The 19,590-nt window shown below is 42.3% G+C and overlaps 1 protein-coding gene across 1 annotated transcript in view; it reads right to left on the bottom strand.

Annotated features, from left to right (window-relative positions):
* The window catches only part of PALS1 (protein associated with LIN7 1, MAGUK p55 family member), a 197,850-nt gene that overhangs the window by 35,989 nt on the left and 142,271 nt on the right, over window positions 1-19,590 (bottom strand). The window contains exons 9-12 of the mRNA XM_089681487.1: window positions 19,128-19,199; window positions 18,104-18,175; window positions 17,291-17,458; window positions 3,310-3,512 (exon numbers count right to left, since the gene is read on the bottom strand). Of these exons, the coding sequence (XP_089537613.1) occupies window positions 3,310-3,512; window positions 17,291-17,458; window positions 18,104-18,175; window positions 19,128-19,199 (515 nt within the window). The remainder of the gene's footprint in view (window positions 1-3,309; window positions 3,513-17,290; window positions 17,459-18,103; window positions 18,176-19,127; window positions 19,200-19,590) is intronic.

Genomic DNA, 19,590 nt, shown 5'->3' with positions numbered 1-19,590 from the left:
GTGTCAGTGGGAAGAATCGTGCCCCATCATTGGTGTCAGTGGGAGGAATAGTGTCCCATCATTGGTGTCAGTGGGAGGAATAGTGTCCCATCATTAGTGTCAGTGGGAGGAATAGTGTCCCATCATTGGTGTCAGTGGGAGGAATAGTGCTCCATCATTGGTGTCAGTGGGAGGAATAGCGGCCCATCATTGGTATCAGTGGGAGGAATAGCACCCCATCATTGGTATCAGTGGGAGGAATAGCACCCCATCATTGGTGTCAGTGGGAGGAATAGCGCCCCATCATTGGTGTCAGTGGGAGGAATAGCACCCCATCATTGGTGCCAGTGGGAGGAATAGTGCCCCATCATTGGTATCAGTGGCAGGAATTGCGCCCCATCATTGGTGTCAGTGGGGAGAATAGCGCCCCATCATTGGTATCAGTGGCAGGAATTGCGCCCCATCATTGGTGTCAGTGGGGAGAATAGTGCTCCATCATTGGTGTCAGTGGGAGGAATAGCGGCCCATCATTGGTATCAGTGGGAGGAATAGCACCCCATCATTGGTATCAGTGGGAGGAATAGCACCCCATCATTGGTGTCAGTGGGAGGAATAGCGCCCCATCATTGGTGTCAGTGGGAGGAATAGCACCCCATCATTGGTGCCAGTGGGAGGAATAGTGCCCCATCATTGGTATCAGTGGCAGGAATTGCGCCCCATCATTGGTGTCAGTGGGGAGAATAGCGCCCCATCATTGGTATCAGTGGCAGGAATTGCGCCCCATCATTGGTGTCAGTGGGAGGAATTGCGCCCCATCATTGGTGTCAGTGGGAGGAATTGCGCCCCATCATTGGTGTCAGTTGGAGGAATTGCGCCCCATCATTGGTGTCAGTGGGAGGAATTGCGCCCCATCATTGGTATCAGTGGGGAGAATAGTGCCCCATCATTGGTGTCAGTGGGAGGAATTGCGCCCCATCATTGGTGTCAGTGGGGAGAATAGTGCCCCATCATTGGTGTCAGTGGGGAGGAGGAATAGTGCCCCATTGTTGGTGTCAGTGGGGAGGAGAAGTAGTGCCCCATCGTTGGTATCAGTGGGGAGAATAGTGCCCCATCATTGGTGTCAGTGGGAGGAATTGCGCCCCATCATTGGTGTCAGTGGGGAGGAGGAATAGTGCCCCATTGTTGGTGTCAGTGGGGAGGAGAAGTAGTGCCCCATCGTTGGTATCAGTGGGAGGAATAGTGCCCCATCGTTGGTATCAGTGGGAGGAATAGTGCCCCATCGTTGGTGTCAGTGGGAGGAATAGTGCCCCATCATTGGTGTCAGTGGGGGAGGAATAGTGCCCCATCATTGGTATCAGTGGGGAGAATAGTGCCCCATCATTGGTATCAGTGGGGAGGAGGAATAGTGCCCCATCATTGGTATCAGTTGGGAGAACAGTGCCTCATCGTTGGTGTCAGTGGGGGAGGAACAGTGCCTCATCGTTGGTGTCAGTGGGGGAGGAACAGTGTCTCATCGTTGGTGTCAGTGGGGGAGAGGAGCGGCTGCTCCTTCTTCCAGTTCGGCCGCTCGATTTTCGCGGGGCCGCTCGGCTCCGCCTCCTCGCTGGTGATTGGTCGCCTGTGTGCCTTTCCAGTGCTGGCGCCCAATCACCGGTGAGGAGGCGGAGCCGAGCGGCCGCGTGACCATCAAGCGGCCGAACTGAAAGAAGGAGCAGCCGCGCTTCCTGGACCGGATTGTCGTGGGACCGGAGCCAGGTAAGGTACAGCAGCCCCTCTGCCCACTCCTGTACTTAGTGTCCGTTGGAGGAGGAGGGGGGGCGGCGCCGCGCCGCCCCTCGAAAAAGTGCCGCCCTGACACCGGCTCGCACCGGCGTATAAGACGACCCCCGACTTTTCAGAAGATTTTCAGGGGTTGAAAAGTTGTCTTATACGCCGGAAAATACGGTAAATTAAAAAAAAAAAAGAGAAAAAAAAAAAAACCGGGAGACCTGGGAATAAGTGAAAGTGGATTTGCATATAACATCAGCTACCAATCCAAGGTTTACCAAGCGGAATCCTTGATTATGCATGTTTGCATTGCCCAGATTTGTAACAGGTTTACTTCCAGTTAATGAGCATTTTCTTGAAAAATTGCAATTGTGAAATGTTTTGTCATCAGCATTCTTGGGCAGCTCTCCCTCTTCATTTCATTAAGAAAACTGCCACAGCTTAGCTGACCTAAGCCATTCCATCCTGGTTGAGGCTTACATTGCTCTTTAAGTGGGAGGCTAAATGCCTTAGACTTTCATAATAAACATCCTGCTTATAATACAAATTTGTATGTTAACCTGTGGGCTGACCAGGCATAATTCAGGTTTAATTGAAAAGGCCTTTAACTTTACAAAGCGAATCTGGATTGATATACTTGAAAGAAGCTGCAATTATTTAGCATAATTATTTTATACTTGTAACAATTTGCATTCTGCAACAAAGTGCAATCATTCCCAAATAACATTTAGTCCTCATGCACAATGGAATTCTACCGATTGACTTGTGTACAACTGGACTGTTGGAAAGTTTCCACATGATCAGCGCCCGTAGCTCTAGCTGGCATTGTTGATCAGTGTATTCTGACAAAAAGAAAGTCTCCCCACTGTCAGAATACAATAACTTAACTGGAGAAATTCCCCCATCCACAGAGTATGTGGATGGAGGAATATTCCTATTGGTGTTAAACCCGTACAGGCTGCTTAGGAGTAAAATATCTTGTGAGCTGATAATTTCTATTTCACTAGGAAGGGTTAATATTGGGGGTGGGAGGGTAGAAGAAGGCTGTATCTTTTGTAATCCATCAGAAAAAAAAAAAAAAGTAGGAAAGGTTGACAACCATGTGCTTTGGAATTATGAGATAAAAAATAATTTTAAATTACATTTTCAATTTTTTTGAACAGCGTTCTTTAAAATAGCATCTGGTGATTTTGTCTTGAAGGTATTTCTTCAGGCGCTTCACGTTATACAGTGACAATGCCCCTATTGTCTTCATATCACATAGACTTTTAATACAGACCCCAAATGACCATTTCCCGCTACGCAGTCCTGGTCATACAGCAGTCAATGGAGTGCATGCATATAGACAGGAAGTGGCTATAAAAAGGTTTCAAGAAAATCAGTAGCACTAAGATAAGCAACATAAGGTGAAAACAAGTATTAAGAAAGAAAATATGGCAATTGTTTATGGTAAACAGTGCTTTAGTAAATTAAAAATCATTTAGTCAGGATAACAGTATTTTTTATCTTACTTTTTGCAGAGTTCGGGTAACGTTTTCTACTACTAAGAAGAACCTCACCTACCTGTGTACTAAGACTCAAAAGGCAGATCTTTCCAGAATTAATAACTTGTCTCACTGAATCAACACTGGTGCCATACAGGTTTTTCTCAAATTCCCCATGCTCAATGAATTTGCCAGCCATGATGTCAGCTTCAAACGTTTGTCTCGAAACGAAGTGATAATCTCGACTTGCTACTTCATTATCTCTTCGACTTCGAGAAGTATCTGCAAAAACAGAGCACAGCAGCCAGATTAAGGAAAAATGCCAAGTGAATTTAAGCCACATCTGGGTCTAAAGCACTACGATCAAATCAATCCTGGGTGGAGCGGTTCATTAGGTCAAACCACAGCTTAATTAAATCGGAACTAAACCCTCCTAGCCTTTTTAGACAAGGAAGCTGCCATCTTAGCCACTGATCTACAACTGCCATGGTGCTACACATGTGATCAGTTATGACACCAACCATCTGATGGTTTGACAGTTTGGTTAAAAGCACAAGCAAATGTGATAGCATTTCGGGAATACAACTGTGTTTTTAAACCGATGGGTTTAGTTCCGCTTTAATGGCCAACTTTACCCAAAGCATATATCTGCTCTGGAAGCACCTGTAGGTTTAGTTTTGAAAGTATATATGCATCCTGCATTTCCCTGTTTGTTGCTCAAAATAACAAAAAAATCCATCAGTTGAACACAACACTATTAATCAGTATGACCATGGCCAGTTGGCAGTCATCCCACCACTGGATCCTCTGAGAGATGTGATTCAATTTGGCAGCAATCACCAAAACCTGAAATTACTTCTAGCTTCCAAGAAAAAAGTGCTGTCTCTATGATGTCTTGGCTCTTTTTTGAAAATAAGATTGATGAGCTGGACTGACTTGGTAACTGGTTTGCCAAACAGACACTCACAAAACTGAATAGGCATCTCTGGCAGAGTCTCCCCTGACATGTCATCCTCAACAAAGCTGATTTTGCAAATTAATTTAAAAAGTTCATGGCCCTTCCAAATGGGAGAAAGTGTGGCTTCCACATACATTAGCGAATGCAAACATCTGTTAATAATGTATATTGTTACACAGTTCTCTTTGTTTTTCTGCTAGCTAGCTGGTAAATGTGCTAGAAAAAAAACTGCTTTGGTTTGTTCTGTGCAAAGCCCTAGCACAAGAAGCCAGTCAGACAGCAAGTACAAGCAAATCCAAGGGTAAGAGCCACCAAAAGGGACATGAGAAGTCAAACAGGCAAGAAGTAAAAGGCACGGGGGAAGGGGCATGGAGGCAAAGCAAGAATACTGCTGTGGCAAAGAATGCCAAAAGGGAGATCCCTAAAAAGGCATGGCTCCTTTTGGGGCATGCTGATCCCATCCTTGGCTAAGACACAGGCTGAGAATCCCAGAAGGTCAAGAGAGGGGAAAGCTGGCAGCGCAAAAATAAAGATAAGGCACAGTAACCCTAATGCTTACCAAATCTCCCCATCTGTCTATGGGCAGGCTGGAGGGGAAAATTTCTGATGAAATATCTTTATTACACAGGGGGCTGAGAGATTCGTGGTAGGAATCCAACAAGTCTCCTCCATTTTCTGAAAGCGCATTTAAAGTCCTACATGCGGGTGCTAGCTAGTGAAGAAACGTGTGGAACTGCAATGTTAGGGCATGTGTTGGCGCATTGCCAGCAAATACAAAATGTGCATGAAATTTACTGTCAGCGAGTGAAGTGTGCGGTGGTGCAATAAAGTTTAGTCCTTACAGTCAATTAAATGAAGGCGTCCCCTTAAGAAATTAGAATTCAAGATTAGTTTAACCTAGAATTGATGCATGGTATTGGGACTGGGCCTTTGGAAAGGACAAGGAAATGTAAGACTTGTTAAAGCCCCTTTCACACTGATCAGCTGCAGTGTACCCGTGGTTTTCATGCAGGCTACATGCGCTTTGCCACAGACTTCCATTAGAATAGTTTTGGTGCATTTTCTGAAAGCGCAGCAAAAGTCCTGCATGAGGTGCTGGCTAATGCAGAAATGTGTAGAAGTGCGAAGTTAGGGCATGTCTGTTAGCATGTTACCGGCAATAACAAATGTGCATGCAGTTTACAGTCAATGAGTTAAGTGTACGGTGGTGCAGTGTCAGCTAGTGCAAAGTGCAATAAAGTGTAGTGGTGGCAAGCAAGATCCTTCTTGTAGGTGGTGACGGTGGCCAGGGTCTTGTGTAACGGTGCAGTGCTGGAAAGTAGGGTCCTACCAAAAATGTGAATCAAGCCAATGGTATCTTACCCACTCACTTGGATTTTGCTTTACATTATTACAGGTCTACTAATTGTTCACAGCTAAGAACAGAAAAGAATATCCACCATTTTAGGTCTGTAAATACTCACAACAAATGTATTAGCACAGGTACTAACACTTTATCAAAATGCTTGAGGATACAAAAAATGGCGAGTGCCACTGCTGTTTGTGTTTAAAACATGCAGTTTCCAGAAAGGTCATGTGGACTTCCTCCTTCACTATCTATAGAGTCACTGACCTGGATCAAGCAATCGTCCACTAAAGTCAAGACTCCAGATATGAAAGCTTGTTCTACATCAGTAACTTAAAACTACTGTAGTGATCTACATCTATCTGCATGACAGCCTGGTAAATAAGATTTGAAGGAGAAGTTAAGACTAATTAGGCCTAGCAATTTCAGTAAGAATGGAAAGATAACAGAATATTTGTAGTTTCTGTAAAATCCATTTCCTGGGGTTTATTGAGGGAGAGAGGATATCAGACTGGCGGGTTATAATGCCACCCACAGGAGGGTTGGACACTGGCCAAAAAAAAAAAAAAAAAAAAAAGTGAGCTGGCTCAGTATAACCCCTCCTACTCCTAAGCATGCCTCATTTTTGTTGCTTAGCAGTACCAAGAATACGCTCATAAACAGAGGGGTTGGGACATGCGTCCCTCAACCTCCCAAGAAATAATTTTGTAGCTAATAGAAACGTAGCATTTTCACAATTATTGAGGTACACAGGAATTGGACATCCAAAAGCAGTCCAACTGAGGGATGGGCAATAGCAACAAAACATTAACAGATTCACACAAAAAAAACAACAGAACTAGAGATTGCCTGCAGTTCAAGGGGATGTCAAAAGGACCCTAGGCTTATAGGAAGCATCAGGTGTGGCATGAACATCCACCTAGTGGAATGTAGGGAACATGTGAACAAAACACCAGGTGGCATCCTTACATATCAGCCTGATGCCATAAAGCATTCACAGGTCTAGTAGAGAGTGAAAGGTTGAAACCCGATTCTTAAGCCCATAAGCTTGCTTGTCTGAGCCACAGAGAAATGATGCAGCAAGAAGATGGATTTACCTTATGAAGACCCTCCGAAATGACAAATAGAGAGTCTGACTTTCCAACAGAAGCAGGGACTGTGAGGAAATCCTGTAAGACAAACTATATTTAAGCGATGGAGGGAGATCTATGGATGAACCAGAGCAGGACAGAGGGATGGAAGAACCATGTCCTGGTGAAAGGCTGAAACTACCTACCTAACAAGTTCTGGACCTTAATACCACTTTGTCCCCAAGTCGTCAGCTCAGACACTCACCTTACAGAGGTTATGGCAAACAGAGAAAAACTTTGTGATAAAAGAATGGACAAGAGAAATCCCCCTGATCAGTTCAATCAACAGTCTTTGGGAAGCCGAAAGAACCAAAATCAGATTCCTTGGAGTCATGGGGGAGTGCATGGGGAAGCCACATGGGAGACACCTTGTACAAAGGTTTTAAGCACTTAGGTACTGAGTAGGATGCCAGTGGTCTATAAAACAAGACTACAAGTGCCAAGATCTGACCCTTGATGTTAAGGGCCAAAGGCTGGACCAGGCTTGGGTGTTAAAAGGCCAGGATTTGTCCCACTGAATATTTTGGCATGACTATTTTCTTTCCCTTATTGTTAGTAGACTTCCTTGCTTTTAGCATCATGGAGACATGCCTTCTCGGAGCACAGGCTTTAACAGCCATGCCAATAACGCCAGTGACCTTGAAGTAGCAAAGTAAACCAGTCTTTATTTGCTGTGTGTGTAGCAGCCATTTTGTCTTCGTCACCAGTCTCCTATGCCATTTCTTCATAAGAAAGAATTGCACATCCCTATGCTAGGAGGTGCCTCCACACCCTCCTATGAGAAATAGATGTCCGAGACCTGCCATACAATGGATTGTACAGGGCCAGGGAAGCTGGTCAGAGTTGATGGGAAGATGGATGGAGCCAAATACAGGGCAACCAGTCAAAGTCCAGACCTAAATCCAATTGAAAATCTGTGGAAGACTTGAAAATTGCTGTTCAAAAACGCTCTCCATCCAATCTGACAGAGCTTGAGCTATTTTGCAAATTATAATGGGCAAAAATGTCACCCTCTAGATGTGAAAAGCTGGTAGAGACATACCCAAAAAGACTTCCAGCTGTAACTGCAGCGAAAGGTAGTTCTACAAAAGTATTGACTCAAGGGGGCAGAATACAAATGCATGTCACGCTTTTCAAATATTTGTAAAAAATTTTGAAAACCATTTATCATTTTTCTTCCACTTCACAATTATGTGCCACTTTGTGTTGGTCTATCACATAAAATCCCCAAAAAATACATTTACATTTTTGGTTGTAACATGACAAAATATGCATCCATTTTGAAGTTAAATTCATGTTGGACAATAATCTGCATAGTAGCAGATTGTAAACGGTAGATATTCAGAAATATGAATATTTATAAGAAACTGTATTTGGGACTTCGTCATAAACGTGGTGACCTCCCAGCACCCACCCCTTAAACTAGATGATTGGTCAGATGGTCTCTGTCAACACCCCCTTTGATGTCAGATAAAAAAGAGATTTCAAGCAAATTTGATAGCTCTCATTTAACCATCAATGAAGGAATGTCTGTCAAGTTATGAGAGCCGATAACACCTTGCTTATTAACTGAACTCTGTTTTCAACTCCTTTTTCTCTTGTTGCTTTATTTCTTTGTAACACCTTTTTTTCTGTAAATATTTTATTTGGACCATTGTGACCTTTTCAGTATTAAACCCTATTAGGAAAAGTGTTGAAATTGTCTCCCACTCAGTCAAAAGGGAGTGGTGGTAGCTTAAAGAGTAAATTGCTAATTAACCAGTGACAATCTCTCTCAGGCTGCTGGCATCTAGATTGTGGTCTCATGAACTGGAAAATTTAGTGCAGGGTGCTATCAGTATGGCATTGTTATGCAAGTGACAGCTTGGTGTGAGATTGGAGAGTCCTTCATTCCTTTTGTTGGTGGGAATTGCAGGAGTCTGACACTGCGTTCCTCAGAGTCCTTGGGACAGAAGATCAGGATGACCTTGAAGACATGGAGAGCTTGCCAGGTGACTGCTCAGGTTAGAGTACCAAACTCGTCTGAACCAGTTCAAAGGAGTAAGAATCACTGGAATGCCACACAACTCAATATTGCAGAACAGTTGAAGGTGTTTAAAGGAGAAAATGTTCCCCCAGAGCATCCATTGCTTCCACTAGATGATCCTAGTCCCTGGACAGAAATCTGTCCAGTTTGTTAAGGAACCTAGAAGGTCCACATTCAGCATCCCCAAACTGTGACACAGGTCCAGATCACCTTCAGATGTAGGGTTTATTCCACAGACTGAAAAAGTCTGCCTGCCAATTGTCTAGGGCTGGGATATGGTGGACAAGGTTCTGCCCAGGAAAGGATTCATTTTACCTTGATTTCCAAAGAGACAATCCAGTCAAGATGTCCAAAAATGCTGGGACAGCCAGATGGCCCAAAGTTTCAGAGTGTTGATTAGGAGATGAGAATCCTCTGACGTCCAAGTCCCCTAAACCAACAATGTGTCCAGGACTAATCTCCAGCCCAACCAGCTGGTGTCTATCATAAAAATTACCCCAGGAATCAGACGGAGAGACTTCAACTCTAGAGCAGTATTACAATATCCTTGTCTTTGATGCCAAATAAAAATCACAATAAATCAAATAAAAAATTAAAATGACTGGCCTGGCATGTCTGATTACAGAATTTTGTGTTGTAGGGTCAGCAATGGTTCAGCTCCAGAAATTAATTCTGACGGTTCAGCACCCCCCTGGACCTATGTAAGGTCTGGGATAGTCCAGGCTATGTTGCTCAATAGAACCTGTGATGACTGTTCTCTCAACAGGTGATCGTCTAGCTATCCCACAATGGGGGTGCCCTGGGAGCATAGTAAGGCTAGTACAGCAGTCCATACCTTAGTGAACAGTCTGAATTGCAGGAACACAAACTGGAAGTGTAGAAGACCCTAAGCAAAGCATGGGAATATTTTAGTCACATAAAGCAGTCCACAATAGCATAAGCCTCTATAGGGTAGGAATCAGTGATGTGCTGGAAAGATCAGGACAAGCAGGTACAGGTCTTGATATCCACAGAGGCAAAAAAGCCTCCTTAATGAAGGGAGGCTATCACTGATTTTCTAGTAAAACATTTATGGCCTTGAGATCCACGATGGTTCAAATGCCTCCATTTAGTTTGGGAACTGTGACCAGGGTGGAGTAGAACCCCTGGAACCACACTGTCACAATGACAGAAAGCTGAGCGTAAATGCTAGCTTGAAATTACCTGTAACAGGCAAGCATCTGAGATGCTGGTTGTCTAAATGTCCACAACGGCTAAAAAATGTCCCCCAAATTTGAAAAGTGGGGACAACCCCACATGCGGAGAAAAATTTGTCTGACGTTTCAGGGGACTTGGCAGTCCAGGGTTTGTGGGTGGACTGGAAGGCAGATATATGCTTGGCTTTGCAGGTTGAGGCTTAGGAGCAGCAATAGGAACTTTTTTGAACTAGGAGGAGGAGCGAGCCTTCCCCCAGGCTAAGCCCTATGGTTATTCTGCCAGGACAGATGTGACATCCTTAATGAGGGTATCCAGAGCAATTCCGAAAATACTATTATTATTATACAGTATTTCTAAAGCGCCGATAGTTCACTCAGCGCTGTACATTACAAAGGGGGACAGAACATGTGACAAAACAATACCAATACAATGCAAAACATGAAGGAATCGAGGGCCCTGCTCTTTCGAGCTTACAATCTAGAAGATACTATACATGTTATCCCCCTGATGAGGCTACGGGACACTGTGGCATAACGCCTAGGGGAGGGGCTGGGTAACGTCAACACTCGCAGTGCACACAAGACTGGTAAACCAGAAAATGCTGATTGTATAATACCTTATTGCTTATGTATTTTAAAAGTATACATGGTGTGTTGAAGCACCAAAAATAAGTAAGCGTGTTTCTGTATTGCCAATATAAAGGGAATAAAGTGGCTTGAAAGATAAAACACTATTTTTGCCAATTTGTCTTTTCATGCTGAGCAGAGGAGGTGTCTCAGAAAACCCATCATTGCCCTGAAAGAAGTGTTTTATTATGGTCCACTAACAGGGAGCAAAGTGTGAAATTGTACAGTCCACACAGGAGGGACACAAGTACTTTTTGACCTTGCATTTATTGTATGGTCATGGGCTCCAGGTGAGAGCACATCCAATGTTGGTGGTGGCATTAAAAACAGTGATTTAAAACACAGCACGATTGTTGGAGAATAGAAGTGTTCGAATGATATTCAGAAGGATTGAAGACACAGAGTTGTGAGATTGGATGTTTCTTCTTTACTTATTTTAGAGACTTCGATGTATTTTTGTTTTGATGATAGCGCAGCACTATATTATATATTTATTTTAACTCCGAAGATACGTTCTCCCTTAAAGAGCATGCAAAGCAAGCACGTTTTGCATGCAGGTTTCCCCAACACAACACTTCAGCCAAAAATTCCTCCTTTTGTTACTGACAGGACACTCCTATAGGAAATAAAAAGGGAGACTTCCAACAACCTGTCCACCTTGTAGTTTAAGGCTGTAAGGCAGGAGTTCCAAATGCTCTGAAATCAAAGGGTAAATTGCTGCAGTGGTCAGATGCCTCATGATTCCTAGCCCAGTCAGATAAGGTTCAGCAGATTAAGGTCAAATCAAGAAAGATTGCAGTGCAGGGCCTGCCAGACTGGATCCACCAAAAGGGCAGTCCAATTTTTTTTTTTTTTAACATGTCCTTTTTGAATGGTTACAAGGTTGACAGTAATCTTTAAGAGTAAACCACTGGTTAGGGTTCTTATGGTCTCCATAAAAGAAGACTGAATAGAGGGTGCAAGCAATAGGTGTTGGCGGTCTTCGAGACCCTAATGAGCTTCGAGTAGGGAAAGCACTGGTAGACCCTACAGGTATAGATGCATGTATATGTCAAAAGATCTACATGTATTAAATCATGCCAGGTGCCTCCCAGGTGGAAGACTGCAGGATGAATGTAAGGATTAAAGCAACCCCATTAGATGATGCTACTCCAATTTTCTTTGCTGTTTTAAAACACTGGTTTAGAAGAGGACAATCAAAAAGACCTAGAAGATGTCCTAATGTCATCTGCAAACATAAGCCAGACATCAGCTGTCACCTTCATCCACTTATCCCCACCAACAAACTTCTACCTTATACTCCATATGTTCCCCTATAAGCAGTCATCACACGCTGGCTACACACACACTCCGATTGCCGTCTTCCAAACCACATTGTTTTGATACACACTGTTCTTTGGATATATACATGCCTCTTCTTTCCTAAAGAAGCAGATCATCAGATTTGAGAAACATTGATTAAAGCAAATTCTATTCCACTGCATGAATCAGTTCTTGTCGACCTGAGAGCATTCCATTTATTATTTATATCAACAATGGTTGCTGCATATTTTTTGATCTAGATGTAACATTGTAGGTTTAGCAATAGATAACACGGATGGCCATGGAGGTATTATAGTATTCATAATCTTTATGACTCATATTACACTATCTCAAACCAACTATTTTAACATTCTTATGGTATATGCTTTAATCTTTTGTTTTGGTGACAAAGTACATACTTTGTTTACTGGCACCTTAAACATCCCAATTGTTTTAAAAAGTTCTATTTGCATTTCAACACAGGATGACGCATCAGATGAAGTCTTGGTGACCGCAGGCATATCAGGAAAGGACTCTGCAGGGGTTGATGCCTGTTTAAGGCCTCTGCGAATAAGCAATTAAGTGTGCTATTTGGCTCATAAAATCTTGCATTACTGCCATGAAATTCTGCTGGGATGAAGCCAATGACTGAGCTAAAGAAGACCGAAGATGGTGTATATACTAGCAGAGGGCAGAAGTCCTGGCTGTCTGTCAGGCCCTTTAGGGGGTGCAATGCAGGCAGCATAAGAACGGCTACTGGAGGGTTAACTGGAGGCACCTGGAACAGCTGAACGATTCCCCATGTGTATAGAATCAGACATGTTGCAAAGCAGGGCAGGGACAATATAGCTCAGCATACAAGGCTAGATCTTGTGTACTCATAAATCCCTCCTGTTTCTATGGTAGGTGAGGTTCAGGCAGCACATTGTGAGCAAGTCACTGTAGGTGGGCAGTAGAGACAAGCAGAGGATAGATCCATTTTTCACATGCATTCAGGAGCAGAAGCAGAGAAAAATACCCCCAGCAGTGCTAATACGAGGGAGCTCCTGATGCTTCTTCCGCACAGCTTACTCACAAACTGGGTCCGCAGAAACAGGATCTCACCTGGTGCTGCTCCATACCTGTGGGCCTGGAGAACACTTTGTGGTTAACTTACAGGATAACTTAGGTGTGGAAAGCACCACATGCAGAGCCCACTGCTTAAATCTGATATAGCTCGGCATAGAAACCAAACGGTTTACAGGTTTTCAGTCAAAACGTAAAGTGGTTCTAAAGGCAGAAGGTTTGTCACCTTAAAGGATAAGTTAATCTTTTAGACAAAAATAATAAATGTACATTTTACTGCAGGTAAAAAAAAAAATCTGTATTTATTATTTTTGAATACAGGAGCCTGGAAAGCACTACACCAGCGATCAGTAGATCCCTGATGCCATGCAGGTATCCTGCAGATCTGTCAGAATATCTACTTGCTGTACAGGATGTACGAGCAAGCAGATATTCTGATCGGAAGTTTCAATGAACTACCACGGCGCTCCACAAAACCGTGGTAGTTCATTGAAAATTACAAAGACTGTCGGGACTTGCAATTCATTCACTCATTCATCCGTGAATGAATGTTGTAGCCGTGTTGGCAGAGCCCCCATGGCCACCCTGTTTTCAATTATGACAGATAGTACAGGGAGACTTCTCCCCGTACTGTCAAAGAGAGGCGACTACGGCTATGGGAACATGTTACAGTTTCCACCCTAAAAATGGGTGGAACATGTAACATGTTCCCAAAGGTGAAATTATCCTTTATTGCATTCTATGCATTAAAGTAAAAAACCTTCTGGGTGCAATTCCCACCTCTGCCCCCTTATACTTACCTGAACCCAATCATCGATCAGCTCTCCTGGGAATCTCTCTCCTCACTGGCTCACGCAGCAGGGGGAGCCATTGGCTCATCCAGTGAGCAAATGAGGAGAGAGCGGGGGACGAGGCTGAGCTGTGCTCTATATGGACAATGTCCATTCACAGGAGCGCAGCTCAAGAGCAAGCCTGCTCAAGTGCCCCCCATAGCGAGAGGCTTGCTACTGGGGGGCTCTTGGCTAGGGGGGAAAAGCAAGGACAGCTGGCAGGGGACCCAAAAGAAGAGGATTGGGGCTGCTCTGTGCAAAACCATTGCACACAGTAGGTAAGTATACCATGTTTGTTATTTTTTTTAAATTATAACATTTATAATTACTTTAACCACTTGCCCTTCGGAAGATTTACTGATCAGTCCCATTTTTTGTGATACAGCACTGCGTTACATTAATTGACAATTGCGCAGTCGTGCAACACTACACCAAAATTAAATTTATGTCCTTTTTCCCAACAAATAGAGCTTTCTTTTGGTGGTATTTGATCACCTCTGCGATGTTTACTTTTTGCGTTATAAAAAAAAACAGACTGACAATATTTAAAAAAACCTTATAAAACATATCCAATTAAAAAAATTAAAAAATTAAATGTCCTCATAAATTTAGGCCAAAATGTATTCTGATACATATTTTTGGTAAAAGAAATCCCAATAAGCGTATATTGATTGGTTTTCGCAAAAGTTATAGAGCCTACAAACTATGGGACATATAATGGATTTCTAAAAAAAAAAAAATCCTAGCAATGGTGACAATTAGTGGCTTATAGCGGGACTGCAATATTGCGGCGAACATTTTTACACTAACACTTTGTGGGAACCAGTGACACTAATGCAGGCCATAGATGGGTCGAAAATCGGCCGATTTTTCGGCCGAAAATAAAATCGGCCGATTTTCGGATCGTTAGTGGGCTATTTGTTCGGCCGTTTTTCGGGATTTTGGCCGTTTTTTTTTTTTGGTAAAGTTGGAAAAAAAAGCGGCCGATTTTCGCGGCAATAATGGGCTAATTGGCCGATCTTTTACCGATAAAAAATCTGCGCATGAGCAGTGACCTGCAAGAGGAAGACAAAAAGAAGAAAAAGAAGAAGAGGATGAAGAAGAGGATGAAGAAGAAGAAGAGGAAGAAGAAGAGGATGAAGAAGAAGAAGAGGATGAAGAAGAAGAAGAAGAGGATGAAGAAGAAGAAGAGGATGAAGAAGAAGAAGAAGAGGATGAGGAAGAAGAAGAGGATGAGGATGAAGAAGAATAAGAGGATGAGGATGAATAATAAGAAGAGGATGAAGAAGAAGAAGAAGAAGAGGATGAGGATGATGAAGAAGAAGAGGATGAGGATGAAGAAGAAGAGGATGAAGAAGAAGAGGATGAGGATGAAGAAGAAGAGGATGAGGATGAAGATGAAGAAGAAGAAGAGGATGAAGATGAAGAAGAGGATGAGGAAGAAGAAGAAGAGGATGAAAAAGAAGAGGATGAGGATGAAGAAGAAGAAGAAGAGGGTGAGGATGAAGAAGAAGAAGAAGAAGAGGATGAGGATGAAGAAGAAGAAGAGGATGAATAATAGGAAGAGGATGAGGATGAAGAAGAAGAGGATGAGGATGAAGAAGAAGAAGAGGATGAGGATGAAGAAGAAGAGGATGAGGATGATGAAGAAGAAGAGGATGAGGATGAAGAAGAGGATGAGGATGAAGAAGAGGATGATGATGATGATGATGAAGATGAGGATGAAGAATACGAATAAGAATAAGAGGATGAGGATGAGGAAGAAGAAGAGGATGAGGATGAAGAAGAGGATGAGGATGAAGAAGAGGATGAGGATGAAGAAGAAGAAGAGGATGAGGAAGAAGAAGAAGAAGAAGAAGATGAAGAAGAGGATGAGGATGAAGAAGAAGAAGAAGAAGAGGATGAGGAAGAAGAAGAGGATGAGGATGAAGAAGAAGAAGAGGATGAAGAAGAAGAGGATGAGGATGAAGAAGAAGAAGAGGATGAGGATGAAGAAGAAGAAGAGGATGAGGATGAAAAAGAAGAAGAAGTAGGATGAAAATAAGAGGAATTCCAGTCCAGCAAAAAGTGTCTCTGCAGAGAGCTCCGCTATTTCTTTGACAGTTCTCTGACAGTTCCTTGACATTTACAGCGGTTGCAACATTGTATCTATTTGTTTCCGAATAAAAACATCTGTATCCTAAATGGAAACAAATAGATACAATGTTGCAACCGCTGTAAATGTCAAGTAACTGTCAGAGAACTGTCAAAGAAATAGCGGAGCTCTCTGCAGAGACACTTTTTGCCGGCTGTAGACGGGATGAAAATTGGCCGATTTTTTTTACCATTGGTGGTAACGTCGGCCACTTGAACGACCGATTGTTTTTTTAAAAGAAAAATCGGCCGATTTTCGACCCATCTATGGCCTGCATAATACAGTGATAAGTGTTAAAAAATATACACTGATCACTAACTGGATACACTGGATCACTTTCTCCTGTCACATCACAACTGTGCCTATGTAAACATAGGCACATCTGTGTTTTTCCTCCCTGCCCAACAATCTGCTGGTGTCGGCGAAGATCCATTCACCCAAACTCGCAGATCACCTTCTGCTTTGATAGTTTCCCAGTAGAAGCGATCTGCTGGCAGCGCGCGCTCGCCCTCACAAGGTGGAAGTGTAAAATTATGTATATATACATAATTTTGCACGGGACAGCCACCCTGTAGCAGTAAAACTGCTTTACGGTGGAGGAAAAGTAGTTAAATGAACAAGCTGAAGTTAGAAGCTGATTGGCGACCATGCACAGCTGCACCGGATTTTGCACACTCCAGTTTTAGTAATCAACCCCATAGACTTCCTGTGTCCCTCAATGGCAATCAAGTAATTCAGGTAATCAAAACATAATAATAAGGATGCATACACACCTACACAGACAACATAGCATTACATAATCATTTCCAGCAGAATGGTTTTTTTTCTACCCTTAAAAAAAAAAAATAAGGGTCTGCTGACACTGGTGCGCAGAAGGCGTTTTAAACGCATTTTTAATGCATTACATATGTTTTAGATGCATTGTGCATTTTCATCCCTGTCACCTTACAAAAAAATTGACCTGACTCAAAAACACACTGTATGTTTTTGGTGCATTTCCATTGACTTTAATGAAATTTGACTTTAGTGCATATTTGAAAACAGTGCACCTGAGATGCAGCATGCAGGATTTTTTACAACGCAGCCTACCTGCAGCGCAGTGGTGTGAACAGTTACAGAGGATTTAAAGAGGACAATTTTTCATGCAGTTATGTTGCACTTGAAAAGTGCGCTTTATTGCAGAAGCACTAGTGTGAACAGGGCCTAAGGCATGCTGGGTGGTTATACTGGCCTGGCTCAGAATATTTTGTTTGCCAGCATCCACTCAACCTGAAGGTGACACTATAACCCAAACAACTCTGAATTCCTCTGTCCCTTGATGAATGAGAGAGAAAATGGCCCACATATTTGTCTGAACATGGGTTTTCTTCATGTCAGTTCTTAATTCCCATTTAAACAGTGTTTGTAAACTCTTATTGTCCATTAAAGATGAGAAGAAAATACATACGAGGTACAGCGGTGGCAAAACGATCAGCCTCACTGTTCAACAAGCGCAACCGCAACTCATTTTGCCCACAATTCTGTGGTCCTATAAGAACTATGGGTCGCTTTCGGTTTGCTGGTTGGTGGTAAAGGGACATTTCTTCGTATGTTAGGATTTCCTCATTATCATAATCTGGATGGAAAAAGAAGAATCCCAAAACAAATTTTAAAAATATTCTCTCGCGTTCTACATTTATTACAAAGTAGAATAAAAATAAATGATCGTGATTTTAACTACAAGCAAAACACACTGCTTACTCACAGCCAATAATCAAATCTATCAATATGCAGTGAATAGGGGTGTTAACATTTAGCTAGGAAATGATCAGATCTTCAGATGAAGACATTTTTTTGTATCATACCTCTCAACATCCTCCACACGCTGCTGCACTTTCATGCTATTTAGCAAGTTCAGAGTCGCCCACGTTTGCCGATTTAATGATCCATACATAGCCCAGAGTTTTTCTATCAGGAAAATGCTGGCAATGGCGATTGGTCTGACCGCGCTGACCAATGAGAATCGCCATTTCCGTATCGGAGGAAGTGATTTCTCATTGGTCAGTATGATCACGAGTTGACAAATCTCAGCTTGCAATTGCCAGCATTATTTGCTACACAGCTTTTGGGGCTGTGTATGGAGTGCTGAATTGGCAGACGTGGGCTGAGAGGTATGACTTTCATTTTTAAAGTCAAATTACCCTTAAGACTTTATTCCAAGAATAATGGCACCCAATGAAAAAAAAATATTATTAAAGGTTTAAAATAATTTCATGCTTACCATCATTCTTGTTGGCATTATATAACACCTTTTTTCTCTTTTTTTTGTTCTTCTTTGCACACCACAATTTTCCTGCAAGGAGAATAATACCTTTTAACTTGAAAGCCAAATGCCTGTGATATGAGGATATGAAGCAATGAAGCACAAGGGAGGATGGGTCACAAGAGCAGGCACAGGTAATAAAACCTAACAAAAGGTTCTAACCTTTCCCAATTCTACTAAAATAAAAAGCTTCCGTTGCTGTCTATCATCACTGGAGAGATTTCTCATCATTCTGACCCCTTTTCATGGAAGTGAGCAGGAAGTGAGGGGAAAACTCTCAAATGAGTACATAGACAACAGTAAAAAAAATTGACAGCGGATCCAAACCTTGCCAGCTTTTCCAAAAACATTTTTTAAGCTGAAATTGGGTTCTATTTTCTGTAGATGCCAGCAATTTGAATAATTACACCAGTTCTCCCTCTCAGATTATGGTAGGAAGATTTAGGTCTACCTTCTATAACCCTAACAGATCACCAACTCTCTCGGTTTATCTTTTAATTTAAAGGAGAAGTTTACCTTAGGAGCATGTTACAGGTTACATTCATTTTTAGGGTGTAATATGTAAACAGTGTGGCAGACGGCTTTTAGTTCTCAATAAACTGCATGGGCGCTGGTGAACGCTCTTGTAGTTCAACGATTCTTCCAGCCATTCTGTATCTGCCTGCCAGTACAGGACCCAGGCATTGCACCCATAATCTGCTGATATTGGTCAGAGAGTGAATTATTTTCAACAAGTAGGCACTGAGGAGCAGCAGTAAAGCAGAACTATTGTGTAGCATTGCAAAGCTGGAAAAAAAGCCTGCATATGTAATGAAAATGTGGCTGGACCATGTACATGCATAATCAACAGATTAATTTTTAAAATATTCACACACATTAAAAAAATTAACACCAGACTGACTCTAAAAATTGCTCAAAAGATCTTACATGTAATATAAGACACTTGACAAACTGGCATGGAAGTACTATTTTTTACATTTACCTGATTTTTCAGGCTCTTTATCCTCTTCTATTGTTTGCTTCATTGCTTCTCTCTGCTGTTGGAAACTTTTCCCTGTGAAACCGAAAAAAAAAAAAAAAAATTCTCAGACTGACATGCAAAGCTGTGAAATAAATAAGTAAAAAATGGTTTGAAAACAAAAAAAATGTAATCTCTGTGAATTTTTCAGTCAGGTTTCATGAAGTATGTGAATGGCCTACACCTATAGCAAGAGCATTATTCAACTTTGGTCAAAGCCGCAAAGTCTGTTTTTACTGACAGGCACCCCTTACCTACATAGGCAGTTTTGTCATAAAGGGGACCTTTGACTTTGATGGTATAGTTAACTGACCAAAAGGGAGCAAGTCATTGTTACAGTTTACAAACACTTTAACAACTTGTATACCAGAGAGAAATAAACCTTCATTATCAGGCAATTATTCAGTGCTGTGATAGTCTGACTGGC

This window comes from Staurois parvus, unplaced genomic scaffold, assembly GCF_062004578.1.
Source record: "Staurois parvus isolate SC_StPar_1 unplaced genomic scaffold, SC_StPar_1.0 ptg000267l, whole genome shotgun sequence".
In the NCBI taxonomy this organism is placed as follows: Eukaryota; Metazoa; Chordata; class Amphibia; order Anura; family Ranidae; genus Staurois; species Staurois parvus.
The sequence above is the reverse complement of the archived record's forward strand: the minus strand, read 5'-3'. Positions and strand labels throughout refer to the sequence as shown.